The sequence below is a fragment of the Protopterus annectens genome, chromosome 12.part0 (genome assembly GCF_019279795.1).
Source record: "Protopterus annectens isolate FY-2018-M chromosome 12.part0, PAN1.0, whole genome shotgun sequence".
Classification (NCBI taxonomy): domain Eukaryota; kingdom Metazoa; phylum Chordata; order Ceratodontiformes; family Protopteridae; genus Protopterus; species Protopterus annectens.
In genome coordinates, this window is record NC_056746.1 from 339,265,731 (window position 1) to 339,279,930 (window position 14,200).

Below are 14,200 nucleotides of genomic sequence, written 5' to 3' on the forward strand. Positions count from 1 at the left end.
GCATACTAAGAGTAGACCGGCTAAACAAGAACGGAGGCGGTGTAGCTATAATATTTAAACAGCATCTAAACATCCAGATCTTAAATAGGCAATGAAGAAATAATACATACCAACCTCAAAATAAACCAAACCATCAACATAACTGGATGCTACTTCCCACCTGGCCAAAACATCCCTCCACTAGAAAACCTCCTCAGCTGGTCTACCCACCATCTCCCCCAAGAAACTATCATTTTAGGTGATTTCAATATTGACTGGCAATCCTGTTCTGGCAACCATCCAACCCATCATGTAAACCTTCATGGCTTCACCAAACTAGTCCAGTCACCAACCAGGATAAATAAAAACTCCAGCAAGCACACTACCCTGGATTGGATACTAGTCAGTAAGAGCCCCCAATCATATATAAATTGGCTGCTTATCAGATAGCCTCAGTGATCACTCCCCAACACTCCTACTGAAAAAATACCTATACCAAGCTAAACCTATCTACCATCAAATATGTAAAAAACTAAACTTTAACCCACTCACATTCATCTCAGCCCTCAAAGACTGTAACTGGCATCCTCTAAAGTACCTCAGTCTTGATGACGCAGTTGAATTTTAATACTACCTTCCTGGGCATCCTTAATCACCATGCCCCCATAAGATTTTCCGGAACCAAAAGCACAACCCTCCCCCATGGCTACAGAAAACCACTAAGTCAGAAATGAAAACAGGATAAAGCCTGGGAGCACTGGCGCAAAACCAAAACCCCCTCAACTAGACAGAAATTCCTTGAACTACGCAATAGAGTCAAAAAGCTAATAAAACAGGACAAATTCCAATACTACCAGTCTGCCCTAGACTCCTCACAACACAGCCAAAAACAATTCTGGTCCCCCATAAACTCCATCCTCCACACAGGTAAAGTCAGTACCCCTCCTCCTAACATCCCTCACTCCTCAGAAAATATTGCTACCTCATTCAACACACACTTCACACAAACCATACTATCACTAGCTAAACACCACAACCCCCCTCCCCTCCAACCCACACCTTCAACTAGTATAATCTCCCCACTGCCTTCTCTTTTTCTTCTGTACCTACCTCCAACATAAAAAAAAACTCAACTAAAAACTTAAACCCACCAAATTAACAGCAGACAACCTCCCAAGTGAATACCTACAAATCGCAGCTGATGCTCTGGCCTACCCAGTATCAATCTTGATTAACCGATCTCTGTCAGAAAGTTACGTTCCCACACTGTGGAAAGTATCACATGTAATTCCCCTCCACAAAGGCGGACCCTCCACAGAACTAACCAATTACCACCCCATAGCTATTCTCTCTCCACTCTCCAAAATACTAGAGATGCATACACTCTCAGGTCTCAGACTACCTCCTTACTAACAACCTCCTTTCCAGTACTCAGCATGGTTTCCGACCAAACCATAGCACCACCACTGCCTTACTCTCCTTTACTAACACTATCCTTCAGCATAAAAACAACGGCTATCTCTCCTCCGCTACTTTCCTAGACCTAGCTAAAGCATCTGACATGGTCCCACACACACACAACTTCTCTGTCCTCAATAACCTATCCTTCTCTCAAATCTGTCACCAACTGGTTTCGGAGTCATCTGTCTGACCGCCAACAATCTGTTGTACGGCAGAATGACACATCTCCCCAACTACCTGTCTCCATAGGGGTTCCGCAAGGATCCATCTATGGACCCCTACTCTTCTCTGTTTACACCAATAATCTAGCCTCTGCCACCAAACATTGCACACTCATACAATACGCAGATGACTCGACCATCATCTGCTCAGCCCAGTCCCTACCCAAACTGCAACAAGTCACACAGGAAGCCTTTTCCTCTGTTGAAACTTGGTTATCCGATGCCCAATTAATACTCAACCCAAACAAAACTAAACTACTCCTCTTCCAACCCACCAAACATACTCAAAACAACTCTCACTTTAACATCACAGCAAAAGACAACACTATATACCCAATTGAACACACCAAATTGCTAGGAGTGGAAATAGACAAAAAACTAAAATTTGACATACACATATCCATGACCATAAAAAAAAGTCCACAAAAGACTAGGAGCGTTCTATAGAAATAAGCAATTTCTCACCAAAGCAACAAAGATTTCAATAGCAAATTCCCACCTTATCTCCACCCTACTTTATGCCTCTCCAATATATACCAACCTAAGGCAATGCGATCTAAACAAGCTAGAGACCTGTTACAACAAAATCGTCAAATTCTCCACAGGGTCATCCTACCGTACTCACCACTGTCTCTCACTTGCTGAACTGGGCTGGCTTGATCTCCCTCACCTCCTTCAGTGGTATCAACTCTCACTCACCCACAAACTAGTAAACCATCCACTAAATGTCCCATCCCTCCAGAATCTACTCCAACCCTATCGCACCACCAGACCGCTAAGATCCAGCAACAAAAATCACTTGCAGATCACCAAACCCAATAACTCTGCTGGTGAAGCACTATTCTCTTGCACCATAGCCAAATTATGGTACTCCCTTCCACCCACAATTACCTCCGTACCATCATGCACCCACTTCAAAACTTTACTAAAAGCGCACCTAAAAACATGCTGGCTACACCCTTGCAACTCCCACTCTAATATCACCAACCCCATCCAACCACTACCTTTCTTTCCACTCCACTAACTACCTTGATTACAGCAAGCTCAGATGCTCATAAGCCTAGTACTTATTATACAGCAGGAACTTCTCATTGTAACATTTGTTAATGTCGGTTATGTACTTCACAGATAAAGATTCTAGTTGTCTACTGATGTAATATGTTCTTTATCTGTAAATATGTTGTAAGTAATTGCTATGTTAAATTGTTAAATCGCTATGTAATCCAATGTAACTACTGTCCGTTTATTTGAACTGTGGCGCTTTTCTCCCTGGGCCTCCGCTGAAAATGGACCTACGTCCAGTCGGACACTCCCGGTCAACAAATGTAAATAAAACCACCATTCCCAAATTCTCATCTCATCCCATTCCTAAAAATAAATAAAACTAAAACACTATGCATTGTAGTTCTTTATATTTCCCCAGGCAATCCATTCTGGAAGATATCCTGGCTTGTACCTCCAGCACAAAATCAATAATGAAGCCATTATACTGAGAGATGTTAATATTAACTTGTCATACCTCAGAAGGTACTCTCCCAAATGCTCTACGTAATCATCTCCCTGCTTAAGTGCTTAGAACATCCTCTTCCCTTCAAAATGAACATCACTACAAACAAATATGGAATTTGTCTAACTCTGATTCTCAAACATTCATCAACTTATTGAAACAGTTGGACTGGAATATCCTGAAAACCACTGGCCTATAGGACGCAGTTTACTTTAAAAAACACTACATTTCTAGACATTCTTAAGAAACTTGCATCCCTGGACTAAAAGAATTAAATCCAACTATACCCCATGGTTAACCAAATCAACAAAACAATTAATGCAAAACACAGAAAAATCTGGAAACAATGCAAAACAAAAACAGGTAGCCAAAGACAGACTTACCACCTAAAATTTCAATCCAATAATATGAATAACCCTCAAAAATTCTGTGACTACCACTTTGCTTCTAAACTCCAGCACAAAATACACTACTACTCCACTTCCTAATAAAAGGAACCCAGATATAGCCACTCTTTTATACCCACTTCAACACCATATCAAACATCACAACCAACTTGCCCCCAACTTCACGCTGACTCAGTCTACAGTACTACTGCACCACCTTCTAAATCCCATCTCACCATCCTATCTCAATTCTATGGATGCTTCCACCAAACATCTTTTACTCTAAGACCCATTCCTACTTCTACCGTAAAAAAAAAAAAGACTACTCTCCAAACTAAAACCTGACTCTAGCGCAGCATACGATCTACCTTCAGAATATCTAAAACTTGCTGCAGAAGTTACTGCTTACCCTATTAGCATACTTATAAACAAATCTATTCTAGAATACTAATGTCCCAAAAACCTGGAATGCAACTTTTATCCCATCCCTTCACAAAGGCAGCGACCCTACAGATCTCTCCAATTACCATCCTATTGCTATTCTCCCATTTCCAGATATCTTGAGAAATGTATACAAGTTCAACTTCTTGACCATCTCACTCAAATTCCATCAACCACACAGCATGGCTTTAGATCACGTCAAAGCATTATGACCACTTTGACTTCTTTCATGGATACAACAAAGCTAGACACTGTAGTAAATCAGTCTCTTCGCTATTTCTAAACCTTTCAAAAGCATTGATACAGTGTCTCATCCACTTCTAAATCAGACTCTCCTCTGCTTCGCTCAACTGGTTCACAAGCTATCATAACAGACAAGCAGTTAGATGGAACTCCTCCCTCTTATCTCCAAAACCCTACAGGTATTCCCCATGGCTCAATACTAGCACCTCTCTTATTTAGCATATTTATCAATAATCTACACTCAATCTTGTCTCCAATATTCAATATCCAGACAATTCAACTACTATTTGTTCAGCCAACTCCATACCCCACCTCCAACATATTTCTTAACTTGCCTTCACTTCCACAGACAATGGCTTATCAAAAATCACCCATTACTCTACCCAAACAAAGCCAAGCAAATTATATTCACCCAAAGGGGAGAACTGTAAACAAAAATCAATTTACTATACTCTCAGAGCAAAACAGCAATTGTAGTATCCCACACTAAATTGCTAGGGGTAACAATAACTGAACACCTAAAATTTGACGTACATATTCAGCACATCAAAAGAATTCACCAAAAACTTGGCATTCTGTATAGGCATAAACACCTTCCAAGCTCTTCCAGTAAAAACCCTTGCCGTCACATATTTACTACACTCCCTAGAGCTCCATTACTTACCGATTTACCATCTACCCTACAGTCAAAACTTGAAATACATGTTACAACAAAGTTGCTAGGTTTGCCACCAATGCCTCATATTCCACCCACCATTGTACAACTGGCTCAGCCTACCACATTATCTTTCCTACATACAATTAACAACTGCTCACAAATTAGTAAACAAACCTTCTGAATGTCCAGCCCTTCCTCACTATTCAGTAACTACCTACCCAAAAGGACCCTTGTATCTGAAAATCATCATCATCTACAGGTACATAACCCAACCTACCTGCAGGCCAACTTCTATACTGTTACTCAGTAGCCAAAAACTGGCATTCTCCATCACTTGGATCCAACCTAAACCTCACAGCTTTTAAAACTTTCTTACATACTTCTCCTCCATATGGAGCTACAATTGTACCTTCTCGCCAACTTTTAAGTCCTGACCACTTCCACCTCTATAGCTTCCGTCACATTCTTACACTTCACACATGTTTTTTCCCCCTCTCTAGGTAACATGCCTATAACATTTCTTGCATCCGCCCTACCGCCTTATTCTAAACCATCACCATTTCATTCTGTAATATTAGCTAGTAATAACTGTACAACGTGACATATTCCATGTTGTCTTCTATATCTACTTTCCTACAACTGTTAATTAAATTGCCAGACACTAAATATATGTGTGAATTTCACCAAAATGTCTAGCAATCATCTTTGCCTAATACTCACAGGAGTTAATTGGCTTGTTATTGTAGTTAATGTGCATAATTTAAACTAATTGTTCATGCTTGTTATGTTATATTTACTTGCAATCTGTGGAGCTTTTCTTCCTGGGCCTCCACTAAAAATGGGCTCTTAACAGCCCAGTAGACCATCAGGTAAACAAATGCCAATAAATAAAACATCTTTGTTATGGTAAGTTTACTTTAACAGCTGTATGTTCATCATATGTACCACTGCTGCAGCAGCCTTAGCTATATACTTAGGTTACTCTAGCCAACAAAAATTTGGGAGGTAGAATGAGCAGAGTCCAGCAGACCCTAGAGAACTGCCCTAGCACAGCTTGATCTATACCTAGAGAAGGAATCAAGCTTACATTGTTTTGTAAAAGTATGTACTGAGGAGCAAGTAGCAGCTTCAAGAATAATTACAGAAACCAACCTTTTCCAAAATAGCCAAGGCCCTGATAGAGTGGGCCATAACTCTGCCTGGAAAAATTCTGTTATGCCAAGTATAACAAAATGTAACAATCTTAGACAACCACTTGGAAGTAGTTCATTTTGACAAAGGTTGTCCATTCTTACCTTCACAAGAAACAGACAACTGATCCTAAGATCTGAAGACTTAGTTCTGTCAAGAAAGCAGCGGAGTAATCTGTAGACATCCAAAGTATGGAGTATCTTTTCTCCCTCATTTTTAGGTTCAGGGAAGAAAACAGGGAGATGGATAGTTGGGCTTGAAGTAAACACCGTTATCACTTTAAGCATAAAAGGACTATTTCTCAAATAAACTCTGTCTCTATAGAAAATGAGACAGGGTTGACCCACCATAACAGCTTGCAACTCAGAGGAGAGCAATCAGTACATTTGTTTTCCATGTTAAGAACCTAAAGTCAGCCAGGATTAGCTGCAAGCGTTAGCTTCTCCAAACACAAAATTAAGATCCCAAGGAGGAGGCATCAGTTTTCTTGGAGGCCTCTTATGCAAAACGTTAAAAAAAATTTTGACATAACACTGCATTGAAACAGGAGGCTCCATGGGCAGACACGCTGAAACAGCTGATAACACAATCTCACTATTGAGGTTCATTTATTATTGAGATTATGTTATTAGTACCAACTAGAAAATCTTTTCCATTTGTTAATATACGACTTTCTAGAAGGAGACCGTCTCCATTATTATGTGCTGCACAATCTCACTATTGAGGTTCATTTATTAGTGAGATTATGTTATTAGTACCAACTAGAAAATCTTTTCCATTTGTTAATATACGACTTTCTAGAAGGAGACCGTCTCCATTATTATGTGCTGCACATTCTCAGTAAACAGGCATCTACGAATCAACTGAAAAGAACTGATGTCTGGGTGTATCAAACAACCCTGTTCTTTTCTTGAATGAGTAAATCCAATCAATCAGTGAAAATGCTTGTGATAACTTCTCCTGGCCATTTCCCAAATAAGGAAGCACATCTGCCTGGGTCAGAAGAGAATCAATCTTGGGAGATTCCTTCTGAATCTTCAAAAAGTGCCCTGAATATTACTGAAAGGGTGAAAAAAGCATAAAGGATCAGTCATAAAAAAAAAAAAAACGCAAAAGCTTCTGTCTTCCACGCCTTCTTGCATAGAGTCCTAGAACAGAATCTTGCCAGTCGATTGCTCAAACAGGAGGCAAAAGAGGTCTGCCAGTGTAATTCCCAGAGATGGATCACATCTTAGACCTCTTGATCTAGTTTCCATTCGTGAATGTCTGGTGCTGCTCAGCTTATCTGCCACACAATTTTGTTCCGACAGAATGTAGGATGCCTGCAGAAACAGAGTATGCTGTGAAACTATATCGCAAGTGAACACTGATAGTCTGCAAAGGCGGCACAGGAGTATCCAGGACTAACAGGAAAGCTATTAAAATGCAAGTAGGAGTTGCTAAAAGTGAATTTTCTATACAGCTTAGAAAAGAGTACTGTGACTTGTTTTACAGTATACACTACTTCTCTAGATGCATTTATTGTTCAAAAATGGGAATCACCTAGTGCAGCTTTAAGGGACTACCTCCCCTGCATATAAAAAGGTCTGTCTTCATCAACAGGAAAATGAACAGGGACTGGTCACATTAGTCATGTATATGAACCTTTTATAAGCAGGCACCGTAAACCTTTTTTGTTATACAAGACAAAATTAGTCTTTAATATTACATGTCAGGACATAACTAGCCCTGTGAAAGTGGACTCAGCCTCTCACATTACATGTGAAAGACTGGAAAAAGTTTTACAGTAAAGTTTTCGTACTTGGCTCCAATCAATATGATCCTTACCAATGCAGACCCAGCCTCTCATTTTACACGTGTTACAAAACAGTAAAGTCTGGTGACAGCCTCGTAAAAGGCGACATTTTCAATGTTCAAAATGTAAACCACTCTATTAAATGGACATGTTGAAGCTCAGGCAAAATGTGTTTTCTTAAATATAGTTCTAGAATTGTAGCTCATAATGTGTTGTCATGTTTTATTAGTTAGAAATTAAAAATAAAAATAAAACCATTTAACTAAGAAAGAGGTTCGGTCTTTCAGGAATATTCAAAGAAGGGACTAACCACTAAGCTTTGGGATTGGCTCCTTGTTTTTCCATCTGCCAGATTTTCCTCCAATTCAGCTCCCATAGACCCCCACCACTGTCTGTAACTGCTTTTAAATAACTGACCTGTTGAATGTAATATATCAGAACAAGAACACTCGTCCATCTAGCTACTTAACTGAGTGAACTACTGGAAACTTCAGCAAGGTGTCTTTATTCCTCCAACAGAGAGAGTTATTAGAGAGTCTCCTAGACCTGCTAAATAAAGTGATTTTATCATGACTTATCTTGGGTCTGTATTACATAATGGAACGCTTAGAGAAGCGAACGATGACTTATCGACCCCATGTAAGCGAAAGCTTACAAACTAACACCTAGAACATGCGATTTTTTTTCCAAGGGGGGGGGATCGTTGTTCAACAAAAAAAATAAATAAATAAAAACCACAAAAAGTGGGTGGCTTCACCCCCCCCACACCCCATACTTAAATATACCAATTCAAGATCGCCCTACAGTGACGAAAACAGCAAAGTAACAGACGCGGCCAAGCGATTTCTTTCCCAGGGAAAGAATTCACTTATATGCCGCTTCGTCATTTTGCCTTTTCAAGTTCAACCAAGACGCATTTGAAAGAACGCATCTTCGGTAATCTAATGGAAACGCATTATCTTTTATACTCAGTCTCATAAAATGAATATGTCATCCAATATTTTAAGGTATTTAAAATATTCAGAAGTAAAAACATAGGTTTTCCCACGCTAATAAAATCAAGTTAGCATATACAGGAGCGCACATGGCACCCATACCAATTTTTTAATTTGCTTTAAAATCTCCCTCTCAAACAAGCAAAAAATAATAGAGTCAAGCATACAGGCCTATAATTCCCAGGGTAGGCTGATGGTCCCCCTTTGTGCAGAGGAATTAGTGCTGCTCTCCTGCATTCTGCTGGAACATGGCCAGTTCTCAGGCTGTGGTTAAACAGGGATCCAACTGGGTCTGCTAAGGCAAGTGTTGACTTGTTTAAAAGACAACCTGGGATGTTGCTCAAACTGAAGGTGGTTCTGATAAAGTCCCTTCAGAAGGAAAGCGAAAGAGTGGCTATGCTACAATTTTTTTTAGTTATTTTCCTTCACTTTTTTTTTTTTTTTTTTTTTAAAGTTAACCTGGGATATTGTCTGGTCCAACTAATGACAAGTTTTTGGCTTTAGAGAGCATTGAGATGACCTGCTTTCTTGAGATAATAGGCTGAGGAATGGTGGCAGATATACCTTGGGGGATGACTGGAGGGGACAGAGGGATGAAGTTTTCTCCAAAATCTGTTAGCTAGCAGGTTGGCTATCACCTCCAGTTGAGTATGGGTAGTGCCATCCATAACTAGTTCAGCGCATAGCTGGGTATTTCTCTTTAAATTCTGGACAGAGTTGCAGAACGCCATGTGATGATCCTTACCTGGGGAGGCTATTTTTGCTTTGTAATTAACTTTGGAAGACTTGACAAGTTCTCTAATTTGTTTAAGCTAGAGAGGGATTTCTTCCTCTGATGAGCCAGTTTACTCTTGTTCTTGGACATTAGTTTCATTCTCTTGTGGCATAGCCTGCTCATACTAGGGATCCACCAGAGTAGCTCTTTTTTTTTTTTGGCCCATGGTGGTGCAGTGGTAAGCACTGTCGCCTCACAGCAAGAGGTTCTCTGGTTCGATCCTCAGCTGGGGTGCATTCTGTGCGGAGTCTGCATGTCCTCCCTGTGGTTGCATGGGTTTCCTCCGGGTGCTCCGGTTTCCTCCCACATCCCAAAGACATGTGTTAAGTGGATTGGAAACTCCAAATTGGCCCTAGGTGTGTGTGTTTTTTTGTGTGCCTTCCATGGAAAGTTGGAAAAGCTGAAAGAAGAAGTAGAAGTTTTTTTTTACAAGACCCGTTGTGGTTGTTGTAAGTGGTTTCCTTTTGGAAGGTCTCTGATCTTTTGGCAAGTTACTAGAAAGTACCTCCGCATATGTGGGTTAACATGTCATATACTCATTTAGTGTGGAACGTGTGTGCACAAACAATATATGCTTGGCATTCAATTTCTCCATACGAGAGAGTCCTACCTTTAATTTCATAGGGTAATTACATCTCTTGCATAAAGCATTTTTTGTTTCACGGCTACATTGACTGAGGGTGCCCATGCCCATCAGACTAGCCAGAGAGATTATGGGAAAGTGCCCAACCATGATAGCAGGCTCTTAATGTATGTTTTATTAGGAAAGGGAATCTGTTAATTTGACAGACCTATACAGGTAGCGGCAAGACTACAAGAGGGAACTATATACTTTGTGTAGACTAAGGTTGATGCACAACAGAGTTGCTCCTAGCATAGAAAAGCTTGTAAGGGTTTCACCAACAGTTGTGTAGGGGAAAAAAACGAGCTTCTATGCTTGTGCGTCTATAACCGTAAGTTCATGCAATACAAATCCAATTTCAACCTTCCTGTACGGTATCTAAATTTTAGAACAAATACAGCAATGATCTCAACACTTCTGGGTTGCCCATTTTCATTGTTGCTCAACTTCACTCCCATTTATCACCATTCTTCAATTTTCTGTATAATCCTGTAGGACTGTTTTTCATAAGACAGTTCAACTTAAAAGTTCCACCAACAGACCTCCGCGGACTCTGGGATTTATAAGTTGAGAGCTATATCAAGGGGACTTTCTTCACCAACAAACAGAAAAACAACAACAGCCAGTTAGGCTGTGCTTTCAAATAAATAGTCTATTACGTTGCATTAAAATAACAAACTTTAAAAAAATGGTCCATTACGATCTGTTTACTACCCCAGTAAACAAACTGAATAACTACTTTGCTCATTGAGTATGTAGACATGTCTGTTGACTCCAAAGCCAAGATCCGAGCTCAAAGAGCAGAAAATACATTAACGATCTTTTTAACCAACAATGGTATAGACGTAATAAGTACTTATACCGCAAAATGCAACTAAAGTAAGATTAAAACATGCAAATAAAACTGTCCACTTGTAGCAAATAAGATGCTAATGAAACCGGGCAATAACAATACCAAATAATCACAGCCGGTCTCTTTGCATGTGACACAAGCATACATAAATAAACCCCGCTAAAGAACTTCTTTAAGTCAAAAGACCTAAATAAATGATGAAAAGTAATTAACAGGCATTCTCATTTCAACACTTTGCTCCTTTTCAAAGCAAATACATTTGCATTCCCACAACAAAACCAGCACGAAGCACAAAACTGAGCATCACAACAAGCATACTAAAATAACAAGCAACAGCGGACTTCAAAACATAACAAACAAACATAAAATTTTCACTCACTTTTCCGGGTAATCTCCATTCTCTTAAACGATACGGTAAACGCCAGAACTACAAACCAAATTCTCAAATCCACCCTTTAACCTTTCTATACAAGTACTTCCGGGGAAACTATTACCATAAACATATAGGTATGGGGTGGAGATGAATATTATAGTGAACCTTTAGTAACTCGGAATGTGAGCTACAGCGAGTAAATAAAATGTTAACTGAGTGGTAGAGATAATGTAGGTGGAGCTAGTACGACATATGTTTCGAGGTTGGTTGAACTCTTGACAAGTAGTGTAGCCCTTGGTCTAGTGGTTCCTGGTATTATTTTGTATTACGAAAATAATGTTTTTAAATCTATTAGTTGTGTGTTTGAAGGTGAGTATTTGTAGTTATGACAAAACTGTAATAAGTTTTTTTAAAAAACATTTGGTGGTAGTGGCACTCTTTTTAGTGGCACTCGTTTTAATGTCCCTTTAAAACTAGGGCTTGTGTGATAGGTTGGCTAGACAGAGTGAGGTGAGGTAGTAGTGTTAAGATGACTGGGTTGTGATTCCCACACAGTTACAGTTAAGTCTCCTAACTGTTTACTTGTGTTATTTGTCCCCTTCTCTTCATTTGGATTTTAAAGTAATATTTGCTCCAATTCACGTTTTCTCTGCTTTAAGCATATAATTGGTTTGGCAACGAGTAATATGTAGTGCTTTACTTATAGTTTAATGGTTTTAAGGTTGGGAAAAGATCACGAGTTTCTTCCTGTGTCACTTTTTGAATCTACGAGTAGTAGTGTATATACCTGCGTTCAACTGGTTAAGTGAAGAAGTCGCATGAACTCTTAACGTTCCGGACTGTAAGTAAAACGGCTTTGAAGTGCAAAATGCACGACAGAATCCTATCTTTCAACTGACCAAATGTTTGTCCTATGTTTTTGGCTGTTCCTGTTGAAATGTGTGTTCTTTCTGGATTTTTATGGCAGATAAGTGAGGACTGAATTCACTAAGTGACAGGCGTTCACGTTTCAACCTTTATATCATTCAGAAAAGGCATAGTAAACACAGGGCTAGCAACTTTTTAAATTTATAAGAGGAATGTTTAAGATTTGCCCTTATTTTTGGGGCTTTGTCTAGATTTTTGTGCTAGAGGTTGAGAGGTATGAACCAAAATTGAAATTGGTCCCTGTATAGCGTATATTATGCCATCATAACTTTTCAGCCTCTTAACGCAAGAATTTTGCACTGTCAAAAATAGTTGTGCGTTAAGGCCCAAATGAAATATTAACAGTTTTAAAATTAATGTTGTTATTAGAAAGTTGGTAGAATAAATGATTTTGTATTAGCATGCATGTTTAGGAGGATATACTTTCTGAAGCGTCTGTCGTTATTTATTAACTTCAATCCTCAATGGTTTGCCAGAGAACCACAAATTTTATGAGGAACAGACTGTAAATATGATATGAGTCAAAGATTTGGGCTTCCTGCAGAAATCTGCACTGCTGAGAGGTGTATGTGTCATGTTCAGTTTCAATAATCGTGAATGGTGTATTAAGCTAGGGTATACTTAAGCTGGTAGAGGGACCGACAGCATTGTGATTTTTGTGGAGTGTTGTAATGAACTGCGTTTATTATTTAAATAACGTGTGTGTATAAAATATATAAATTGCGTTGATGGTGGATTGCAGGAGTATTTTGAAACTGCCCCTTACCTGAGGTTGGTTGTATGGTCGCATGAGTATTTCACTCTTAGTTAGATGGCATTAAAGGCTGAAATGTTATCAAAGGCGTAATCAGAGAATTGCTTTGACTGGCAAAGGATTTTATATGGCTTTTATACCTAGTATAAAGTGTGTGGGCGTTACTAGCCATTGCTCTTAACCTTTTAGACTTCAGAATTTAAGCAGACTAGTTTAAGTGCTCTAAGTTTGAATGGCACAGTGTATAAATGCAGGTCCCTATGGGTTGGGGACATAATGCTTAAATCTGCCCTGTGAGGGGGTGCTATCTGTAAAGTTGCTTTTTTTGTGGTACTGGCATATGTATGACTGCATAGCTGCACCAGAAGTGCATTGTTACCACATTGTGATATGTTTAAGTTTCACATACACACTTTGTGGTACAAAACTGTCAAGAGACCTCCCCAGCAGTAAGAGTAATAAACAGAATGCATTGTTCCTGATGTTTGCAGTTTCAGACAGTTTTACTTGCAATTTCGTGAGCCCTAGTAGGTCACTGTAGCAGAATGATGTAGCCTCTACTTATCCGTGTATCTCCGTACAACCTCATAATGTGCATGTTTATTGACTGTTTAACTTTACAGTACTGAAAAAGTAACAATTACAGGCTTGAAAATGGATTACTGTCATTATGAAAGTATAAAACGTTTAATTGATGTGTGCCAACTTTGTAATCAAACTTGTACGGAACAGTTTCTATCTAATGATTCATGTTTACTACATAGTCAAAATAATGCATTTTTAGGGGCATAAACATGAGTGTAGTACACAGACTAGCCAAACAAACAAGGACTGCATAGTTATTTGCCACTGTTCATACTTGCATACATAGACATCTGGATCAGCAGTGTCCCCCTCCCCCCAGAAAGTAAAATCCGTAGCTACAATGCTTCTTCATAGACATACATAGATTCCACATATAAAATGGCCACAAATGGAAGCATTAAGAATTATGCCAAGTGGTTATTATCCCAGTGTCT

At 39.3% G+C, this 14,200-nt stretch overlaps 2 protein-coding genes across 2 annotated transcripts in view; one reads left to right on the forward strand and one right to left on the reverse strand.

Annotated features, from left to right (window-relative positions):
• Positions 1 to 11,622, reverse strand: part of PARN (poly(A)-specific ribonuclease) — a 1,015,251-nt gene extending 1,003,629 nt beyond the window's left edge. The window contains exon 1 of the mRNA XM_044088915.1: positions 11,507 to 11,622. Within this exon, the coding sequence (XP_043944850.1) occupies positions 11,507 to 11,525 (19 nt within the window). The 5' untranslated portion in view covers positions 11,526 to 11,622. The remainder of the gene's footprint in view (positions 1 to 11,506) is intronic.
• A 453-nt stretch (positions 11,623 to 12,075) lies between these two features.
• The window catches only part of BFAR (bifunctional apoptosis regulator), a gene marked incomplete in the record, with an annotated part of 616,262 nt that continues 614,137 nt past the window's right edge, over positions 12,076 to 14,200 (forward strand). The window contains 1 exon segment of the mRNA XM_044089414.1: positions 12,076 to 12,341.